Genomic DNA, 22,008 nt, shown 5'->3' with positions numbered 1-22,008 from the left:
AGGAGACTCTGTGTGGTGGAGAGTGCAAACATGGGAGAGGGAGCTGTGAGCAGATGCAGAGCCGTTTTGAAAGGCAGTGTTTTAGTTGTAAGACTATAGGTTTCCTTAAATAGGCAGTTTGGCCGGGGCAACATCTGCTCTGTGGCTGCTCACACTTTATTCTACTGTGTTCTATTAAAAAAACGTCGTGAAATACAAACGAGATATTATGAAAATAAATAAATAAAAAATAAAAAAGGCTGCTCTAACATTTCAACCTCCACCACTTGACAAAATATATATATTTTTTTTGCATATTTATACATAATATATGGAGAAGAGAAGAGATTTGTATTACTAGTATTCAATTTTCTGTAACCTTTAAATGCGTTGTCAATTGTAATGATAGATTAAAATAGGCTAATGTATTTTTATTTAATTGTGAAATAATTACTATCAATACAATTCTGTAAAGATGATGATAGCAGTAGGTAGGGAACCCACCCCCTGCTGCATACCTGGCATTTAATTGATAGATTACTACTTGCCTCCATGCTCCTTTGTAATTCTCAATTGTATATTATATACATGATAATGATAATGATAATAATAATGGCATCATTTGTTGTCTTTATATAGATATAAATATGTATATATCTAAAGGGTTTTACTTAATTAAATTATGTTTTATCAGTATCCAACATATTTTAAGTTTGTATGTCTTAACAGGACACTTTCATTCTTTAGAAGAAATTGTGGACAACATGACAGGAAGCATCCTGTCACAGAAATGAGGCCTCTCTGTGTGATGAGGCTCTGTGCAGGTGCAGTGATGCCCTCTGCTGGGTTCCATGTAGGTCTCATGTTCTGTAAAAAAAGAAAATCCTTCGATGAGTGATCATGAGGAGAAACATGCAATTTTGAGGCACAAAGAAAGTGTCGAGAAAATAAGTGAAGTCCCCTTTTTATCACATGATCATATAGAAAAATATAATATAACATCATATATCTGTCTCAGAGACATGCATGCAGAAATATATTTAGTGAGAAGTTCCTTTCACCATGTGATAAAGGTTGTTTTGAGCCCATGTAGATGCTTTTTGTCTCTGTTTTCAGAGACACTGCAGGTCTGAGGACCTCATGCATCATTTCACCTTTCCTGTAGACATGAGCACTAGAGGCGGGCCACAGTTACTATGCGGCAATGTTGATTGGCTGTTGGAGTGATTGACGTGTGTTGGGGCGCAGGCGCAGTAAAGCAGAAGTCCAGCGTCCAGGATGGCTGTTTTCTTACTGTGAAGAGCAACAGTGAAGGTAAGCTGCTTTTAAAAGACTTTAATCTTCAACACGCAAGAAAGAAACGGTCTTATTCTCAAAAAGCTATATCCTCTAGTCGTGTGAGATGTTAAATAGCCTGTGTTATAAGAAGTATGTAAATCCACGTGCTTGTTTTTATTTGCTGTAACTTCGTAGCGATGAATTCTCTGTCAAGCAAACCTTGTTTTCTAGTAAATAAAATAAATAATAATGTGTGCTCCGTTTAAAAAGCAGTGATTAATCTCTCTAGTAAATAGCTGTAGAGCATTTGTGCTTCTTGGTTGGGTTAAAAGTGTCGATAGTTTAGTTAGTTTTGGTGAATAACGTGAACCCTGGACTGCGCCATAGAGTCAGCATTTGCGGAAGTTATTCGGGTTTGGTTTGTGTTTATGTTTTTGTTTACATGTCTCCTATACAGTAAACAGTCAATTAAAGTTACTCTGGAAACTCTTTAAATGGAAAAATGCTGTAGGAACGTGTCACCTGTCGTTTAACTTAAAGTTATGAAGTGGGGTCTCCTGCCGCTAAATGTAAAATAATGTTTAGTCAGTAATAGTGATGAATAGTGGAATATGTAAAATATCTCATACACATAACACACAAAGCAGCTGTGGGCCCCAGATATTATGACTCACATGATGAACGCATTGCATTAGAGTGATGTAAGGTCTCTGACCATGTGTCCCTGGAGGCAAAGGTCGGCACAAGATGAGTCCACCCTGGGGAAAGTGAGGCACATGTAGCTCTATGGGCATTGTTGAAATGTCCAGTGTCCCATCTAGTGGTGAAACCACGGTGGTGAACTGACACAAAATGAATCCGCAACTACTTCTTTTAGTTGTTGGCTGTTGATGAAAGGGTTTAGTCCAGTTTATTAGAATAATTTTTAATTAGATTTAGTGACACTTAGTTAATTTGAGTGGGATTATGCCAATTGTGACACTGTGACATTTGAGCCTTGTACACATTTCTCTGCTGGCATCCCTATTTTAACCTGTGTTTATACTACCATTGTCCACTATAAAATACTATAAACTATATCACTGTTAATTATATATCAGAAAAGGCTGAATGAGCACAGAAAGTGACAACACACATCAAAACGTCATGAGCTACAAACTCTTATAGTGCATCTGTGCTATTGGATCAGTTCCACGTCGGACTGAACTAAAAAAGCCCCACCTTTCTGTCATGTCCTCTTCTAGCCAGCACAAACAGCGATATCCATTAAACTCCACAAGTTGTTTGTTTGAGTTCCTGCCAGGTTGGCTAGGCCTATGAAGGATATTCCAGTGTTGGTAGAGCATGACTGCTAGAGAGCCCCCTCATGTTTGACAGCCCAGAGGGCTGTGGTCAAGCCCAGAAACTGTGTCTGTGTGTGTGTGCGCGCGTGCATTTCCATGCCATGCGTGTTTGAATAGCCTGTCCAGGCCTTTTAGAAACTGCTAGTCTGGCTGTCATGTGCAGGAAGTATGAATTTGGTGTGACATGAGGGTGTGAACGTATAGTGTGTACTTGTGTAATTGTGCCTGAATATGCCAGGGCTCTCTCACAGACTGCTATAATTTTTTTTCCCCAACTGAGAGCAGAGAGGACTAGCGCGCTGTCAGTAGAAAGTCTGATTCAGATGGCAACGTTTCATTTGTTCAGAGCTAGAAAAACATGTAGCCTTTGAGCTGCACTGATATTTGGGCCGTGGGGGTGAACAGTACAAGATTTGAGAGGCAGCTGAGAATTATGGGGAATTGAGTGTTCGGTGGGAAATGGAGGTAAAAGTTCTTCAGACTGGTCCTGGGTTTCTGCGGTGGGAAAGGCCTGTGTAGCGGTGGCATATGGCAGAAAGGCAGTCAAAGCAACACAGCCTGCTAGGGAGGGAACATCTGCATCCTTCACTCTGGGTAAGACCGTTTGGTAATGTGTATTTGAACAAATGATGCTATAGACAGGTTTAAACCTTTGTCTAGGTGCACCGTATGATCCATCACGGCCTCTGTTGTTGTTGTTGATTTCTCTATAAATATAAATATATAACTAAATTAAATATATAATATAAAAGTTTGGTTTCATTATGAAATTGAAAATTGATAAAATTACAGTGAAGGTTGCTTCTTTCGGCCTCCACTTTGTCTTTGTTTATGTTATGTATGCAAAACATGATCCTCTTTCCTGTCTAGATATAGATACGGGGCTTGTAAGGCCATGCTCAAAAATAAACTAACTTTTTAACATGTGCGTCCTCGTTTGCAGTTACAGCAGCAAGTCAGTAAGATTTTACACATATTGTGATGATTAACTACACTGCAAATTCATCCAGCAAACCTTTTCAGTTGAGTCGAGTTGTTGCCTTAGATTTACAAGAACAAACGTCTGGACAAGTATCAGTGAAAGATCTCCCGTTCCCTCCCATCTCTTGACCTTAAACCCTTAAACTTCAACGATTGATATTGATTTGTCAGAACACACGCAAATTATTTGAAGTTCCTTGGTCTCAAAGTCTGCGATCTTGCAGCATGTGAGACTTTTCTTTGACTAACGATGTTGTTTTTAATATAAGGCACTGCTGTATTTTCTGAAAAGGTGCCCACTGTGAAGGGAATAGTTGCTGCTGACATTATGAAACAAAGGGTTAAGGATCTAACTGCAGACTACAGAAAGGATTAAATGCACACTTTTTGTTTCACTGGGCCTCACTGTTGTCACTTCTTGTTTGTTTTTAGTCCCAAACCATGAATATTGTGGGCCAGCTGGCAGAGACAGTGTTTGTGACAGTGAAGGAGCTGTACCGTGGCCTTAACCCCGCCACTCTCACAGGAGGGATCGATGTCATTGTGGTGCGACAGCCTGATGGATCATTCCAGTGTTCCCCTTTTCATGTTCGCTTTGGCAAGCTGGGGGTGCTGCGATCCAAGGAGAAAATTGTACGTCTTTTCCGTCTTACTTGATTTATTTCAGTTTCCTTTTGTTTTGTTTTTTGGTTATTTAAAGATACATTTTAATTATTGTGTTTCTAGGTGGACATTGAGATAAACGGAGAATCAGTTGACCTGCACATGAAGCTCGGTGACAATGGAGAAGCTTTTTTTGTGGAGGAAAATGAAAACATGGTGGTAAGACTAGCTTGCAAGTATATTGATCTGTTTTTTCCAATTAATTTGTAACTGTCCCTTGTCTCCCGCTCTGCCGCAGGTCCCAGCCCATCTGTGCACATCCCCACTTCCTCTTGAGCTCCCTGAGGAAACAGCAGAGGCCTCTGAGGGATCCTTCGTTGCTGGGTCTGGCACCCGTAGGAAGAAACGGCGCCGCAAGCGCGTGCGTTCTGACACTCACCTCAGAGAAGATGGCAGCTCATCGTCAGAGGAGAGGGAAAGAGAGAAGGAGGAGTGGGAAAGAGAAAGTGATCAGGCTGCACAGGAGAGTTCCATTCTCGAGGAGAGCGTCACGGCACTGCAAATGAGGTCAGTGATTAAAACACATACATCCATGGTCACACCTTCAAAGTTAACCCAGTAGATTAAAACATCTTTGTGTGTGTTACAGTAAATCAGTGTACTACTCGCTGTCTGAGGAGCCTACTGAGGAGCTGGGGGCCACGCAGACCTGGGACACTCATCCTCACTCTGAGGGAGAACAGTCACCCTCAGAAAGGTGAGGAAGGTTAATCTGTCCACAATAAAGTCATTCATATATTTATTTTTAGATTGAGAAAAGTTTGTTTTATCAGACATTAAGTTTTTGGGTTTATGTCTCTCTTTCCCAGCACTGTGTTTTACAGCCGACCATCCTCTCCTAAGAGTGACTCTGAACTTTTGGTCAAACCCCTAGAATCATCTGGGCCTCAGATACAGTGGAACTGGGGAGGCTTTCCCACGGTATGACAACTCGCACATAATATCCTCACACACACGCGCACTCACTGTATGTAGGTGTGCTTTCAAAGGCCACTCGTAGTGTGGTAATGCTTTAGATTCGATATTGTCAAACTCCCACACTGTCTCAAATTGCTCTCACTGACCTCCCTTTTGCAGCTGTGTCAATCTGAGAGGACGCCGGTGGAGTTGCAGCACATCTCCCCTTCAGGCAGTTCTCATTTTCGCGCCATAAAGAGACAGGACTCCTTTGAATTGGACTTGGAGCCCGTCATCAGCTGTGGCAGACTGGGCAGCATAACAGTGATCAGGCCACAACCCAGGACTCCCTCCCAAGACCCAGATAATGGTACAATGCAAAACACATCTTTAGCTGAGAAGAAAAACCTTCACGTTGACCACTCGACTTCCAGTGTGCTCCCAGAGTTTTGTACATCATCAGTTAAAACTAATGTAGACTCAGCACATACACATCAATCAACATCAATGGCAGAGGAGAACAGAGACTTGTCTTTATATTCCACTAGTCAAACTAATGGTGCTGATTACCTTGATAGCAAGAACAACACAGTCGGTGTTGTCAGTGTTAATAAACCAGGCAACGAACAGAAACAACTCATACAACAGAGAGAAGATGACACAGTGACAACAGCAAGTCCAAGTAGTACAGAGTCAACAAATCTAAAACAGCAGGGGGCTGCATCTGAACAAGGTGAACAGGGTTCATCCAGCAGTGTCCCAGTCAGTGAAGGCGACAGTGGGATAGATCCCTGTGCTGAAGGATGGGAAGAGGGTAGTGGATCAGGATTAGTGAATGCATCAGCAAGAGGCTCAACGCCCAACAAGACCGATTCAAAAGTTGAAATGACAGCTGTGGGAGTACGCTGGACTTCACCAGAGGTCAAGGGCAAGAAGAAAGGTAAAACAGTAGTCTAAGGATTTATTGTGCATTTAATGAACAATTAAAATTAAACTCATTTTAGACTAAGAAGAACATCTTTGTCAGCTTATGTCAATGTTCACCAGGGATTTCTTTTTTTATCTGTTAATTAGTCGCAGCTAGACGTAATCACCATCTAGGACCTACAGATATTTACTTGGATGATCTGACCACGCTAGACCCAGAAATGGCTGCACTGTACTTCCCAAAGAGGTAAACGACATGGCTCGCAGTGTCAACCCAGTAATTGTGCTGTAATGTCTGTTAAACATTTTCTGTCCAGTTACACTGGAGAATAATTCAAGTGAAACGCTTTTGTGTTCCTGCAGCGAGGCAGAGGCAGCGGCAGCATTTCAGCACGCAGCAGAGCAGGCTTCCTGCTCAGGAAGCCAGTCGCCTCAGTCAGTGGGCAGTGGAGCCATGGACAGTGGAACAGAGTATCTGTCTGATTCCACCTCCTATAACATGGATGTCAGCATGTCTCTCTGTGGACAAGAAGGCGACACCAGTCAAATCACCAAAGGTATATGTTAGTGAATATGTAGTGATCTTTACTATGCGTCCAGTGGAGTTACGTCAGTCAATCTTTTTACTTTTGCTCTTTCTCCAGAGAAGTTTATGAAGCACATTGTGACGTACCAGGAGTTTGCTAAAAATCCAGGAATCATTGAGGATCCCAATCTTGTCATCTGCATCAACTCCAAGTAAGACTTAAGAAAGTACTAACATATATGTACTAAAACCTTTTACAACAGTGTCTCACGAAGTTGATCAAATCATGACTCTGTGATTGTTAATCGGTTGACTTTCATATTTCACAGCTATTATAACTGGGCAGTGGCTGCTCCAGTGGTGTTGTCAATGACAGCTTTCCAGAAAAACCTGCCTAAGGTACTTTTTGTTTGTTTGTTTCTAAACAAGATCATAGTAATGTCAGCTTGTGATGCTTCCTTAAATTTTTTAATGAGATTCGCCCAATTAAAAAATGTCTTTTATAACTTTAATGTTTAGCTGCTTTAGTTTTACACTTTAGTTTGTTGGTGATTATGATTATATATATATGTTTGTGTTTGTATTAATTGCCTTCTCTTTTGTCTTATAGAGTACAATCGAACGACTGGTGAAGGACAAGATGCCCAAAAAATCTGGACGCTGGTGGTTCTGGAGGAGAAGAGATATGGACAACAACCAGGTAGACACTCAGGTTAGTTACTGAGTTTTGTTTCTGTGGAGTAAGAAAAGAGAAATTGCATGTTTGTACCTGCAAAAATACATCCATTGTGTTTAAACAAGGTGCGGCCTTGTTAGCCAGGTTTGGTTTTATGCTAAGAGGAAAAAGAGTGGGAGAGATGAAAGTGAATAAAGGAGTAGGAACTGATTGTCTTCTGGATAGTTTTTTAATATATCTTTAATGTCAACTTTACAATGTCAACAATAGCCTGTTTGCCTTGCGTACTTTTTGCCCTGTTGTTTTTTATTATGCCTTATGGTAATTGTTGCACTATGACTGTGTGCATTTTAACAATGAAGTGTCATCTTATGTTTTAATATGAAAACCACCATTAACACCTAAACACTGTTTTTGGTTAAAATGCTGCTGTTACAACCTTATTTTTCAGCAAAAACCCTCAGAGGGGCAAGAGAAGCCACTGACAACAGTGATGTAAGTTGCCTCACTGCGCGTCAGCTAACACAAGTTAATAAAGTTTATGAAACCTTGGATCAGTTGTTTTTTGCTTTTTCCCCAGAGCCACACTGGATGACATTGAGAGTGATGAGGCAGCAGGGCTTGGCCGAAAAGCCACCATTCCCTCCAGCGTGTCAGCAGAAACTCTTAGCACCACTCAGTGCATCAGCCAGATGTACCGCAAATCACTACGTCTGACCTCTGAACAGATAGTAAGAGACAAACTCAAGGCCAAGTTCACACAGATTCCTCTGTCACATACATTTTGTGGTTGACCACACAGAAGTGTGGCCTAGTTAACACCTAGCTAACTCTCCCCTCCCCGATATCCAGGAAAACTTAAACCTGCGTGAAGGAGCCAACCAGGTTGTGTTCAGTGTGACCACACAATACCAAGGCACCTGTCGCTGTGAGGCTGCCATCTATTTGTGGAACTGGGATGATCGTGTCATCATATCGGACATAGACGGCACCATCACCAAGTAAGAACAGCTGGGTTTCCTGGCACTGTAGAGTGTATAGAGAGTTTAATAAACATTTTACAATGCCTATTTCTTATAGATCTTCTTCCTACATTGATGTTAAACTGTCTACTCTACATAAAACATTGTGTGAAATAACATTGTCACCTAGTTAAGACCAGTCTTCACTTTCTGTCTCCTCAGGTCTGATGCTCTGGGTCATATTCTACCTCAGTTTGGGAAAGACTGGACACACAAAGGCATTGCCAAACTCTACCACAAAATACACCAGTATGTGATTTGTTTTTTCTTCTTTTTGGAACAGTGCTGCCCTTAAGACGTTTTCTATTCTCTGATTCTGTCTTTCTTTCAACAAACTTCCACTCGTTATTCACACTGCACCAAGTACAGTACATCAAGTTTATCTCATGCAGATGATGCCATTGTAATACCAGTTGACTGCGTAAGTGTGGTACAAGGCAAGTTAAATACCCAAGTTCTTCTATCCCCTTCTTGCAGAAATGGCTATAAATTCCTGTATTGTTCAGCGCGGGCTATAGGTATGGCTGCAATCACTAAGAACTACCTGCAGTGGGTCAACGATAAAGGCATAGTGCTTCCTAAAGGTCCTGTGCTGCTGGCTCCCAGCAGCCTCTTTTCAGCACTACACAGGTAACAAATACATGCCACTAATCTACTGTGCAACCAGTGCCCTACGAAGATGGTCTGCTTATGTTTTAGCATACTTCATGTCGTAGAAATTGACATGAAGTAGATCAATTCTCTTGCTTTGTCATCTTATATGTCAGTACATGAGCTGTGCAGTAAAATGTCTAAAATGTCTACAATAGCATGTACTGCTGACCTCTAGTGGCCACTCTTTTACATCAAAACAGCACCCAGCAAACACTAATCCTCAGCTACTACACTGTAAGAAATATTGAAATGTATGCAAAGAGACATATGAACACATTTAACTGTCTGTCCAACCTGTGCAGAGAGGTTATTGAGAAGAAACCAGAGGTGTTTAAAGTTGCTTGTCTCGGGGACATCAGGGACCTGTTCAACCCACAGAGACAGCCCTTCTACGCGGCGTTCGGGAACAGGACTAATGTAAGCAACAATGATTATAATGTGTAGCATCTACATGACCTTATCACATTATTGATTAGTGCTGAAACAGCCAAATTATCCTTATAATGTACATAAATACTTGAAAAAGGTTAGAATTGATACTGAAGCTCATCTCCGATATGTTGCTACTGTCACCTTTGCAGGATAGTTACGCCTATAAGCAGGTTGGAGTACCTGACACCAGGATATTCACTGTCAACCCTAAAGGAGAGTTGATGAGAGAAAAGACTAAAGGAAACAAGTCGTCGTAAGTGTGCAATACAACACGGAGAGGTTTAACACCTTGTAAATCTCTGTGTATGTTTTCAAAATGTCTGACTTTGATGTTTCTTCGTGGTCTCAAAAAAGCCATATAACAGTGACCACAGCACAATGAAACTAAATGCATGATCTAATAATAATTTAAGTTCACGTTCATGCAACATTGTAAAAGTGTGTTTTTGCAGGTACAGCCACCTGAGTGAAATGGTGGAGCATTTCTTCCCCGTGCTCTCTGCTGGTGGGAACACGTCTTCTTTTGACTGTCCTGAGTACAGCAGTTTCTCCTATTGGAAGGAGCCTCTGCCAGAAGTGGACCTGAACACACTACTGTAGACACACACCTCCAGCTGACAAAACGCACACACAGAGACGTATAAAGGCAAGCACATGCACTGTGCCCTTCTCCCTTCTCATTTGCAAATATTTATTCACGGTGTGCCTAATTATTGCCTTTGATAAATCTGCCTTTTATGATCCACTCAATAAACTGGAACAAAGAGACAGAACCAGATAAAGTCACATGTGCATGGACGTGCAAGTGGGTAAATCATTATGCAGTTCGCATTCTCTGACAAAATATTTGCCTGTTTGCATGTAAGATAGTAACAAGACTGGACCAATAGCACTATGAACATTTATGTTATTGTTTATACCACTATTATAGTCAATCTAAAATATACATTTAAGTATTATATTGGCACGACGGCTCTAATACAATACATTTCAAAGTTAAAAACATGGAAAATATAGTTAAACAGAAAAGAAAAGTATTAATTGATGCTATAATCCTGCTGTTGTGTGACTGATCTGGGTATTTTCAGTGCACTGTTTGTTCCTAGTGGCTTGATGTGAACACACCCAGGCACACGCGGCTACAACACAAACCTCTTGCCCTTTTTTATTTTGTGGAGTTATGAGGGATTATGCGTCTCTGTGTTGCTGACAACAGAGAATGTCTTTGGGTTTCAAGGTTGTGAAGAGGAGTTATTCTTTATACTGGATACTGAATATGTACCAATCAACCACATATGGTGCGAGGGTGTATTTCAAATGCTTCAGACTATTTTAGAGCCTTTTTTTTTTTTACTGTAGTAAGTTTTCTCCCATCATGGTCGAGCATGATTGGTTTAGTCAAGCACAAATGTGTTTTCAAATTGCACTCGCCCCAGGTGTGAAAACCTCTTGGAGCTCTAGAGGGAGAGCTGGGTTTAATGTGTGACATTTGCTGAATGATAGTTGAATAGTAAAGTAGTAAAGGTGGTTTTAAGGTGGACTAACAGATGGATCTGAGGACACCATCATCATTGTGAAAATAGCCAAAGCACATTCCAGGTGATCCTTAGAAGAGCTACAAGTACTGCACTACAAAGTAATAGAAACGTTTGTACACTACACGACAGAGACTTTTATTCCACAGGTGACAGACCGTGTCGGTGGTGTCGCCTGCTGCTGTGCCTTCGTGCTGTACAGTGTCACTGTAGTATTTATTGTTATTCCGACTTTTTATTCTTTTATCTTTCGTCATCCAAATGTGTGAATAAGCGTTGGAGTTCTGCTGTTACTGTTTTTAAAAACCAGGGTATAATAAATATAATCGACTTTCAGATAAACCACTGTCTGTGCTGTTTGTTCAACTCTCTGTGCTCATATAATAAAAACAAAAGAAAAAGAAAACCATCAGTGGGACCTTTACTGTGTTTGGTGTTGGTAAAGACACAGTCGGGTTGAAACATGTTGATGTGGTTGGATTAACTCACGCAGCTGGAGGAGTTGTGTGCTGAAGGCGTCCAGGGATCCGGACGCTGATCGTCTGCGTCAGTGCGTTTTCTTATCTCCTACCTGAACAGGAAGACTCGACGCGAGGCGGTGGTGTCGCAGCAGGTAGGTCCTTCACGTCCGGAGAAAGTCTTTTTTTTTATTTTTATTCCGTATCCGTATTTATGCTGCGGTGTAAACAAACAAACAAACAAACAAAACAGAAAACAACAACAACTGCGCGTTTGGTAACGTGCGCCGCGCGCAGAGTGGCGCGCACACAAAACGCTCCTTCCTATTAATAAAAGCTTAATTCATATGTTGGCAAATCCAAATGAGCTGAAATCACACCCGTGCCTCGGAGCAGAATAAGAAGTAGAAGTAGAGTAAACGGAGATGAAGGAGCTTTTGCTTTTGTCTGTGTGGATCCAGATCCTGTTGACTGGAAATCGAAGCGACGAAACAAAAACACGATGACGTACATTACAGAAGTTGCTCTGGGCCATATGTGTGGGCCATGAGGTGGATTGTTCTGAAACTAAAACCACCTATGGACACCTGTTTGTGCAACTCGGTCTATCAGTGTAGCTTCGTTTATCCACATGTCGCACTTATATCTCTACTTTTAATGACGCATCCTGACGTCGGTGACTTGGTTGTTTCCGCGTGCATGAAGACCCGCGTCTGCAGATGTAAACATAAAAAAAAAAAACAGAATAAAAGCACAACCTAATCATTTAACCTGCTATATTCTACATATCTGACTTATCTGCTTTTTCCAGCACCTGCCACGATGTCTGTGAGTGACGGTGCAGAAATCCTCTCTGATAACAATCTTCATACTAAGGTTGTGGAGCTGACCTGCCCCATATGCCTGCAGCTCTTCTCTGAGCCAGTTTCTCTTCCCTGTGGACACATCTACTGCTTTGACTGCCTTCAGACCATGGGAGAAGGTCTTGACCAACACAGCTGCCCTGAGTGCCACACAGCGTATCAGGGAACCAAAGCCCTTGTTAGAAACGTCAAAATGTGCAGCATGGTAGAGACTTATAAAGCCAAAACTGAGGACATCAGCTCCGCTGTAGGCCGTCCTGATGAAAAAGTCCAGAGCCACGATAACCCCTTTGCACAAAAATCAGACACAAAATGCCAGGAGGAGGGTGAAGAATCCAGGGCGAAGGATAACATCCAACCTGTGTCCGAGTTCACAGAGCGGCCTTCGAGTTTAGATCAAAAACAAAGCAGAAGCAAACCCAGAACGGAAATGGACGAACCTAAATTCAGGCTCGGGTCTCAAGTCACAGAGTTGACCCTCAGGTTGGAGATGGCAGAGGGCGTCCTGAAGAAAGAGAAGGAATGGGAGCTGGAAGTGACCACGGCTAACGCTCAGCTGCGAGAGAACATATCCAAGCTGTTGGGGCAGGTTAAGGATTTGTCTCAGAGCTATAATGAGAAAGTGGCCCAGATGATTGAAGAAGAGCTAGGTCCCGGCGAGGCTGGCATATCGAGTCGAGTCTGCCAAGCCTCTGAGCTGACTAAGCAGCTCAGGCAGGCCTTGCTGAGAGCCGAGTCCCTGTTGACCGAAGAAGACGAGGCTGCGTTCAGTGGCGACCTTCAGACTCTGCAGCCACACATTGAGGAGCTAATGGCAAAACCAATCGGTGAAGAGGAAGACCGTGTTGAATCGAAAGTCAGTCCTGCACGAGCCTGTTCCAAGCTGGAAAACATGAACACTGAGCTGAAGGAAAGACTCGGAGAGATTCAGCGCTCTCTTCGGAACACGCTCAATCCTTCAGAGGTGACCTTTGACCCAGAAACAGCCCATCCCAACCTTGTTCTCTCAGAGGACTTGAAGACAGTGACATACAGTGCGACCAAACAGCCCTACCCATCTTCCCCACAGAGGTTCACCAGCTTCTACCAAGTCCTCAGCACCCAGAGCTTCTCTGAGGGCGAGCATTGTTGGGAGGTGGAGCTCGAAGGCTCTCCCTGGATCATCGGTGTGTGCTACAGCGGGCAGGTGGCACGCAGCGGGCTTCCCTCTGCTCTGGAAAGCAGCCGGTACTCCTGGTGTCTCATGTGGTTCAACAACCTGCTCACAGCCTTTGAGAAGGGTCACGACGTCCCGCTGAAGAGGACCACAGTGTCGCACAGGCTAGAGATCAAGCTGAGCTTCAAGACCCACAGGCTTAGCTTCTACAACCTGAGCCCTGTCAGCGGGAAGACGCATGTGTACACGTTTAAGACCAACCTGACCCAACCGGTGCACCTGGCCTACAGGATGATGTCAGGGCACCCTAAAGCACGTGTAACTATTTATTCATAATAAGAAAACATTTCTATAAACTGTATTTGCTTCTTTACAAAGGTACTCCATGAGTTATGTAATGTTTTATACTATATATTAATAAATTAAAACACCAAAGTTGAAACTTGATTCACGTGAGGGTAGAATTTATAGTCTGAATTTGTGTTTTGATAGAAGATACTTTTTCTCAACGCCTGGTTGTTGGATGCTTTGTGCTTTACATGCTTATATAAGACCACAGTACTTTGTAACTCTACTACAGAAAACGTTAATAAGTAGTTGTTAATATAAAATTCTTTATGAAGTTTTTATTTCATTATGACGAATGAAGTATTTAAAGCTTCATAATATAATACTCTTGGAAAATTCAACTCATTTGTGATGTGTATTTAGGTACCTAAGCGTCTGATAAATGAAATAAGTTGCTCCGTTTTCACATTCTGCGTGTTTTTGATGAGCTCAATATATTTTGTGTTTTGACTGCAAATTTTATAAAGTTTAAAAAAATGGAAAGCACGTTAAAATATAGAGCAATGTTTGTCACAATTAAAAATGATTTTAAATAAAAAGTGGTAATGACATTTTGTAAGCCTTTGGATTTATTGAAAACACTGTCAGGACTTTGTAGTTGTTTGTACAAAGTACAAAAATGCCATTTAACCACAGATGGGATGCAGCATGTAATATTTTATTCCCAGCACTGAGGTGAATGGTTAAAAACAGAAAGGTATGATAAATATGAGCTAATGCATAAAAAGAATTTTGTTTTACCACTTGCCAACTGGTGATTCAACACTCTGTTGACTCAAAGAAAACATACATGTAAGAACTTAACGGACCACTAGGGGGTACAAAAATTGAAGAAATAAGGGACAAAATGCCAAAAGTACAACACTGAGACTGACTGTTCATAATATGTCTCAATATGAATATGAAAGGCAGAGGTGACCAAAACTAACATGAGAAAACATGAGAAGACGCAGGAATTACTCAGCACGAATGAGGAAGTCTAGAATACAACCACAATTGAATACTCTATCTGCCATAGAAAAGGTGAAAGGTCGGGCCCGGGTATTTTCTGCTTTTGAAGCTGTAGATTTATTATGCCTGCCATTGCTTAATGCGATCCACTCTGTCCCCTCATCTGATGTCCAAACCAACAGCCCCCCTGCTTATATCACTCAGAAAAGGTTACTATGGGCTGCTGGATAATGCCTGGCTATGCGGTAAGGAGGATAGCATGCCAGTGCTCAGCTGCCCCTACCTCTATTACTGTGGCCAAAATAGCAAACACAGGGTCCCAACTTAAGCAACAGGGACCATAATGAAATTTGTCCGCTGCACCCCACCCACTATTGAGTGCATTTCTTACATTTTCTTTCAGGTATGACACAGAAAACAGGTTCTTCCAATAGGTCAGAGCAGTAGGGTAAAAGTTAGAGTTTACCTTCGGTTACTTCTCAGTAACTCTCGGTTGTTGCCTAAATACGTATGCCACACAGGACTGCACCAAAGACCTCGGCCTAATGCCTAGTTGCTACAGTGATGTTGTATTGTGATAAAAGCTCCTCACGAATAAAAAAAATGGACCATCATTAATATGTCGAATCCAGTTGACCTTACATGTGCTTTTTAAGTTGGACAAGTCCAGAAAACATAGCCCACCCCTTTAAAAAGGACTCATAATAACTGAAGAGCATTTGATGGATTTCTTTTCATTCAAGCTATGAAGTCAACGCAGCAGAGTCAGTTGTGATACAGTAGCCATTGTGTTTAAAAGCCTTCATTAACAATTTATTGGAATTTTCTTTTCCATAATGACATTAAAGTTTAAGAAGTAGTATCTAATTTCCTGCTCCATTGTGAGAAATATGCTCTACCTATAATACTGGGATGAATAAAAAACAGTCCTTGAAGACAGACATGGAACCATTAAAAATCAGAGTTTGAATTTGTTATTTATTTTTTTAAAAAACATTATTTTCTACCAGATAAATGATGAATATCTTTTTCCCACTAAGAAGGTTACACAGCACTAGACCTCCCATCCCAACGCGACCATGTCATCTCGCGAGATTTGGTCCGCTTGTTTGGCGAGAGGGTCAGCTGACAGCACAAGGGGAAATTTGTTAACGAAAGTGTCCAGTACAGCCATGTTCCGTATTACTGATCGATTAGCTGTCCTAATACCGTGTGTATGACAGCGACATTATTTTACAGCAGTCTCACCTTGAGTCCGTGTCTTTTCAGCAGGTAAGTTGTTATTTTCTACCAGTTGAAGGTGTCGTTACGTTTGCTCCGCGTCATTGTGCTTGTACAACTAACGTTCTCACGTTTGTTGTGATGCTAACGTGAGACTGTCGGCTTTCAAACATTGACACCTGAGGTTAAATAGTAAGCGATTTTTTTTTTTTTTGCCGTTCGCGTTTGTGATCTTCCAGTGTGTGTCTGTAAAGCAAACTTTAGGAGGTTCCTCCTAATTTAACAGTGTGTTTTCCCAATGCAGCTAGCAAACTGTAACGTTAGCAGCGTTAGCTAAGGTCTCAAACGCTAACTTCAGTGTTGTGCTTTGTTGCACTAGCTACTACGAACAGTATAAAACAAATAAATCCATGTGTACGTAGTATATGATCCACGTTATTAACTACCTGTCATGATCTTTGCCAACTCCGACCGATCTGTTTCATTTAGTTGGGTAACAATATTAAATCTTGCCACTTATCCAACTGTTGAGTCGCTGAAAGTAAATGCTCAAAGGATTAGATCAGTTTTGGTTAGCTGCAACTTTAACACCACATGCGGCGGGTATAGCAGCCAGTCTCATTACATAATGTTTATTTTAAAGTGGAAAACTGTGTGATCACAGCCTGTTTGGTACAAAGATCATAAACATACCATAACATAACATAACATAACGAACATATAAAAAGTTGAAGTCTCTCTTATCTAAGTGTTTTGTGATTGTGTGACACCTTTCAAAGAGTGTACTGAAACTTTACAGTTTGAAATGACAACTATAATGAGTTGCTGGATCGTGTGCTGATGAGAGTAATCAGTAACAATTAATATCTCACACTTTGTTTGTTTGTTTGTTTATTTCAGCCTCTCACCATGTTACCCACAGTGACAGCTGTGGTCAGATTTGCCCAATACAATAGCAGTATTTCACCCACGCCGTGGGAGAACACATCAGCATTGCCAACTTGGCAACCTGATAGTGGAGCCAACATCACCAAGCCCCACAAATGCCTGCAGATTCTGTATGAGGACATTAGAGACTCCAGGTAATTAGTCTAAAGTTATAGTTGAAAACCTTAAATGAGTTAGGAAGAATTGAAAATGACTAACTGTTCAAAGACTACAAAAAATATGTAGATCAGCAGTGTCTACTGATAATAATTTTTTAAAAAGTTCTTCATTGTCCTCATCTCACCTTCATCATCTTCACCTTTTTGTCGTAGGGTGCGCTTCTGGGACATTTTACTGCTAGTACCTAATGTGGCCTTTTTCATCTTCCTGATGTGGAAGCTGCCCTCAGCCAGGGCAAAGATTCGACTCACCTCTAGCCCCATCTTCATCACCTTTTACCTGCTGGTAGGACACATACTACAGAAACGGAAACATCTTAATCTTTATCTGATCAAAACTTTTGGGATCTGGGGATGTAATTAAAGAATTAATCCCCTAAAAGACTCTGGGAACTCCGTGCCTGATCATGCCTTTTGCTTTCACTTTTGTTTAACAAAGACAAATGACCTTGTCCAAAGACTTTCTGATAAGATTCTTTTTTGTTTACTCTTTACAGTATTTTGTTCCTAGTTTATTTTTAATTTTACTCTAGGACTGTTTTTACTGTTATGTTCAGTAATAAGACTGTCTAATATACTCTAACATGTTGTGTACAATATTTTTTTTAGGTGTTTGTTGTAGCAGCTGTTGGAATTACCCGGGCTATAGTGTCAATGACTGTCAGTGCATCCAGTGCTGCCACCATTATTGACAAAGTAAGGGAGCACAAACGTGTATGTGTATGTATGTGGTAAGGAAAGACGGGTCCAAATGTTAAAGTGATATAAAGTCTATAAGTTGTTTACTGAAGTCAAGTTACAGTAACGCTTAACTTACATCTGAGTTCTAATCAGATTTAGTGATACCACAATCTGGTACATTTTTTTAATGCTTTCCTTGAGCGTATCAGTCTGGCATTGTTGTGGATGTTTCACAAGTAGTACAGTATGTGTACTTCAACATTGAAGCAGCAGTCAACATATCCTGTCACACATGCCAGGAAAAGCATGGCTGACATTGCTCACATACCACACAGATCCCTACGGAGTTCGCAGCGATTCCCAAGACGCGCCGTCTTGGCTGCACTTTTAAAAGGGGAAAAAAATGCACATTCTTATATAATGTTTTGGGGTGTGGCTATGCAGATGTCCTGGGTCAATGACAGTGTTTTCCCCTGTTGTTTTTTATCTGTTTAGGTCTTGTGGGAAATCACCCGTTTCTTCTTGCTGGCTATTGAGCTCAGTGTTGTCATCTTGGGACTGGCTTTTGGTTAGTTTTCTGAACTGGTTTCAGTTCTCATTTATACATTAATCGTTGTGTTGTTTCTGTCTCTTTTCACATGACAAAACGGTTTCAGATTATTATTTTTTTCTTCTTTTTAATTTCACATTCATGCATTGAATAGCTGTTCATCAAACACATTAGCTCACCAGGCTGATGCCAAAGCTTATTAACATTGCCTACTCTAGAACAATGTAATGTCCATAAACAGAAAAGAATGTTAGACCAAACTCTTGAACTTATTCTGTTATTCTTTAGTCCAGTGCATGTTCAGATATCTTTAATTCATTCTCAAGGTCAGTTTTTAGTTTTCCATTTCAGCATGTATCAAATGATATATGTAACAAGTAACATTTAATTTTTTGTTCTTTTATCAGGTCACCTGGAGAGCAAATCTAGTATAAAGCGTGTGCTGGCAATCACTGCTGTGCTGGCTCTGGCCTACTCCATCACACAGGTAACCACAGGCGTTAACCAGATAAGTAATGTTAAATCCCAAAAACTAAAAATATAACTTAACATGGCATGGCAGGCAATTTTGTCAAGTCGTCTTTGTGGCACTAATTAAAATAAATGCCTTGTTTTAGGGGACACTAGAGATCCTGTATCCAGACAGTCACCTGTCCGCTGAGGACTTTAACATCTATGGCCATGGAGGAAGGCACTTCTGGTTGGCCAGCTCTTGCTTCTTCTTCCTGGTCGGTAAACGGTTATCATGCAGCAGAAACAACCTGACCAAAAAGATACAAATCAGAACAGATGATTGATAATATAATTTTTTTTTTTATAGGTATACTCTTTGATTGTGATCTTACCTAAGACTCCACTGAGGGATAGAATATCTCTACCGTGTAAGTTACAGAGTTTAGTCACAGCAAAGAACAAAAATTGAATAATGCACAGACACATAATGCCCCCCCTGATGTGCTTTTTACCACAGTATGATCTCATAAAATTAAAAGAGTTTGTCGTCTGTTGTTCAGCTAAGAGGAGTTTCTATGTGTATGCTGCCATCCTGTCTTTACTGAACTTCGTCCAGGGCCTGGGCAGTGCACTCCTGTGTGCTAAAATCATAGAGGGACTCTGGTTAGTATGGTTCTCATAAAAGCTGTCAATAGTGGCATTTTGGTGTACACCATATTTACTATGGATGCAAAATGATTCCGATTATAATTTTAATGAATCCTATGATTTTCAGTGGATTTTAGAGGCGAGGATGAGATCTGTTGTTAAAGATGTTTCTTCAGCTTTTTGTGCCTAATGATTCTGATAATCTCTCTATACTCAGAGACTCATTATACAGTTTGAAAGTTGTTTCTTTGTGTTTTTTTAAACAGCTGTGTGGATGTCACCACCTTCCTGTACTTTTCTGCATTTGCTCCTCTCATTTATGTCACATTCCTCAAAGGCTTCTTTGGGTATGTACACAGTATCATACGAAATAAACACAATGCTGCTGACTGACAATCTTCATCGACACAGTGCTGCTGAGTTACACTTGATACAGTTGACTTTTTCTTCTTTAGTTCACTTCTTTCTTCTCTTCAACAGTTCAGAGCCCAAGATCCTTTTCTCCTACAAGTCACAAGTGGATGAGCCGGACGAAAGTGACGTCCACCTTCCCCCAACTGTTGCTACAACCCTCGGCCGGAAGGAGATGACAGACCAGGGTCTGTTCTACTCCTCAACTCAGATCGATGGCTCTGGTTCAGGAGGCTCTCGTGTGCTTGGAGCATACTTGGATGATGTTGCCTCTGGGCCCTATGGGTCTAGCAGCATTAACAGTGTTGACTCTGACAGATGGAGACCTGTCAATGCATGAAAGAATGAAGAAGGAGAAATGGAGAGAGGCGGTCATGCAGCTGTATTGATATGTACGCTGGTAGCGTGTTAGGTAGGGTGCTGATCAATGAGAAGCTGGCCAAGAAATGCAGAACAGCATAATTGGACACCAAGGTAATCTTGGTGTTGCTTTGAGACCAGGATGAGTAAACAAGTGGACACTTTTACTATCCAATTATCTGACCGACTGTGAATTTAGCAACTGCGTTTGTAACACTGTTGCCAGAGTCCAATGCTGCTGTAGCTCCACAATAGGAGTACTGTCCCTTATTGTGGGCCCCAACAGAGCTTTGTCCAGTTCTGTTGCACAGGCTCTTGAATAATGGCGCTTACGGACTTGTCTCAGCACATTCTGTCATTCAGAATCAACTCAATTGTCAGTGATTCAAAATTTGTACATTATTTAAGATTGTCTCAACATCTGTACATTCCCGATTTCAGTAACGGCATCTAAACTGACTTCATCTGCTGACTTGTATTAGACCTGCGACTCTGCTGTCACTCTGCCCCTCTGTGGATAGGTGTACTCAGTTATCTGAAGTAGGTGCTGTCCCTACTGTTAACAATGATGATTGACGTGATGGGTGCCACTAGAATGTCATAAGGAAAGCGGTAACTCCTAAACATAGGAATTGCATTAACATCACAAACCATCTGTCCCTGCTACCACATGGGTACAGTTATTGAACGTATTTAAATTGTATTTCTGCCATAAGCTCTCTACTTTTGATTTATTTCCACTTTTTTGGTTTTGCTTTAATTTCTTGAACCAGGTGAATCATTCCTGCTACTAAAGCACATTTGTTGGCTTCCCCTTCAATGTTGTTGATCTGTGTGATTTGAACATCAGATGTGCAGAAACCTGTTTTTGGTTGTTCCAATTCAGACATGTTTTCCCTGTCTTTGCTGTTGCAAAGTTAAATTTTTATTTTGCTGCTAACATCTTTGTTCTCTTGTGTTCCAAGTTTTCATAATTGAAGTGGTGAAATGAGTTCTGAATTGCTCAATTTTGTAGTAACAAACAAGGTTACTGATACAGTTCCATTGTATAGAGAAAGTTTGATTCCTCCTGACGAAGAGAAGTTCATCTACGAACCATGACAGTGTCAGGGAAAAACTTATTGGAAGAAGTTTCCATTTGATTTGTGTTGGGCTTTAGCTTTTGCTTTTTGCTTCAATGCATTGGGCTCATACTCTGTATTCAGCAAATATCATACCACCACCACCACCACCTCATGTTAACTTTATTTACCCTTACCAGGTTTCCCTCGAAAATGCTATATATTTGGTATGATGGAATAATTGTATTTAAGCTAGCAGTATTCATATAGTAGTGACCTGTATGCAGAAAGCATTGGATTATCTATATTTTTAAACCATTATGATGCAACAACAGTAAAAAAAAATTTATGAATTTCCAAGAAATGACAATATTTATACCTAATATTATGCATATTTGACTGCTGGTGAACATTGCTGTATTACTTGGAATTGGAACAGTCATGGGAATCTGTTGGATGTCTCATTACAAAGATTCAGTGTGTGTTGCTGTGGGGTTGAGGTGCACCGTCTTAAAACACAAAATGTTTAGTGGTGAAATCAAAACATGTGTAAATTGACTTTTTATTTAAATGCATTAATTGTATAAAATTCAGCCCAGCCCATATCAATGTGTTAAGTATTCCATGACCTTCGAAATAAACCATGAACTCTTTAATTTTTTGTTATTGAGGTGGAACAACACACCACACCCCTGTTCCTTTAGTTATTACTGTACAGTATCAAAATGCAAGAGAGCACTCCACTCTGTGGTCTTCTGTGGAAACTACGTTCTGGGATGAAGCTTTGTTTTTTTTAACATGTATATATGTTTAGGACACGGCTGCTTG

General features: G+C 40.9%; 3 protein-coding genes across 4 annotated transcripts; all 3 read left to right on the top strand.

Annotated features, from left to right (window-relative positions):
• Positions 1 to 1,077: 1,077 nt before the first annotated feature.
• LOC113154624 (phosphatidate phosphatase LPIN2-like) lies at positions 1,078 to 11,255 on the top strand. 2 transcript variants are annotated; one of them, XM_026348927.1, is made up of 20 exons: positions 1,078 to 1,293; positions 4,014 to 4,214; positions 4,308 to 4,403; positions 4,483 to 4,751; positions 4,834 to 4,941; positions 5,054 to 5,165; positions 5,322 to 6,081; positions 6,216 to 6,315; positions 6,432 to 6,625; positions 6,713 to 6,806; positions 6,924 to 6,993; positions 7,205 to 7,294; positions 7,722 to 7,765; positions 7,851 to 8,001; positions 8,123 to 8,271; positions 8,455 to 8,541; positions 8,770 to 8,922; positions 9,249 to 9,363; positions 9,528 to 9,631; positions 9,831 to 11,255. In XM_026348927.1, exons 2-20 carry the CDS (start codon positions 4,023 to 4,025, stop codon positions 9,976 to 9,978), a joined length of 3,036 nt encoding a protein of 1,011 aa, XP_026204712.1. In that variant the 5' UTR covers positions 1,078 to 1,293; positions 4,014 to 4,022; the 3' UTR covers positions 9,979 to 11,255. The 2 variants fall into 2 exon arrangements, with proteins under 2 accessions (XP_026204712.1, XP_026204711.1); XM_026348926.1 differs by having other exon boundaries at positions 1,079 to 1,293; positions 7,205 to 7,306.
• A 94-nt stretch (positions 11,256 to 11,349) lies between these two features.
• On the top strand, positions 11,350 to 14,287 carry trim107 (tripartite motif containing 107). The gene is made up of 2 exons (XM_026348929.1): positions 11,350 to 11,526; positions 12,183 to 14,287. Exon 2 carries the CDS (start codon positions 12,194 to 12,196, stop codon positions 13,724 to 13,726), a length of 1,533 nt encoding a protein of 510 aa, XP_026204714.1. The 5' UTR covers positions 11,350 to 11,526; positions 12,183 to 12,193; the 3' UTR covers positions 13,727 to 14,287.
• Positions 14,288 to 15,801: 1,514 nt separating this feature from the next.
• Positions 15,802 to 21,836, top strand: tpra1 (transmembrane protein, adipocyte asscociated 1). Its single transcript, XM_026349494.1, has 11 exons — positions 15,802 to 15,961; positions 16,811 to 16,992; positions 17,170 to 17,302; positions 17,626 to 17,712; positions 18,193 to 18,265; positions 18,655 to 18,734; positions 18,865 to 18,975; positions 19,068 to 19,128; positions 19,261 to 19,363; positions 19,615 to 19,695; positions 19,829 to 21,836. The coding sequence occupies exons 2-11, from the start codon at positions 16,820 to 16,822 to the stop codon at positions 20,097 to 20,099; spliced, it is 1,173 nt and encodes a 390-aa protein (XP_026205279.1). The 5' UTR covers positions 15,802 to 15,961; positions 16,811 to 16,819; the 3' UTR covers positions 20,100 to 21,836.
• The last annotated feature ends 172 nt before the right edge of the window (positions 21,837 to 22,008 follow it).

The sequence above is a fragment of the Anabas testudineus genome, chromosome 5 (assembly GCF_900324465.2).
Source record: "Anabas testudineus chromosome 5, fAnaTes1.2, whole genome shotgun sequence".
Classification (NCBI taxonomy): domain Eukaryota; kingdom Metazoa; phylum Chordata; class Actinopteri; order Anabantiformes; family Anabantidae; genus Anabas; species Anabas testudineus.
Note: the sequence above shows the minus strand (reverse complement) of the source record. Positions and strands in the feature narration are given on the sequence as shown.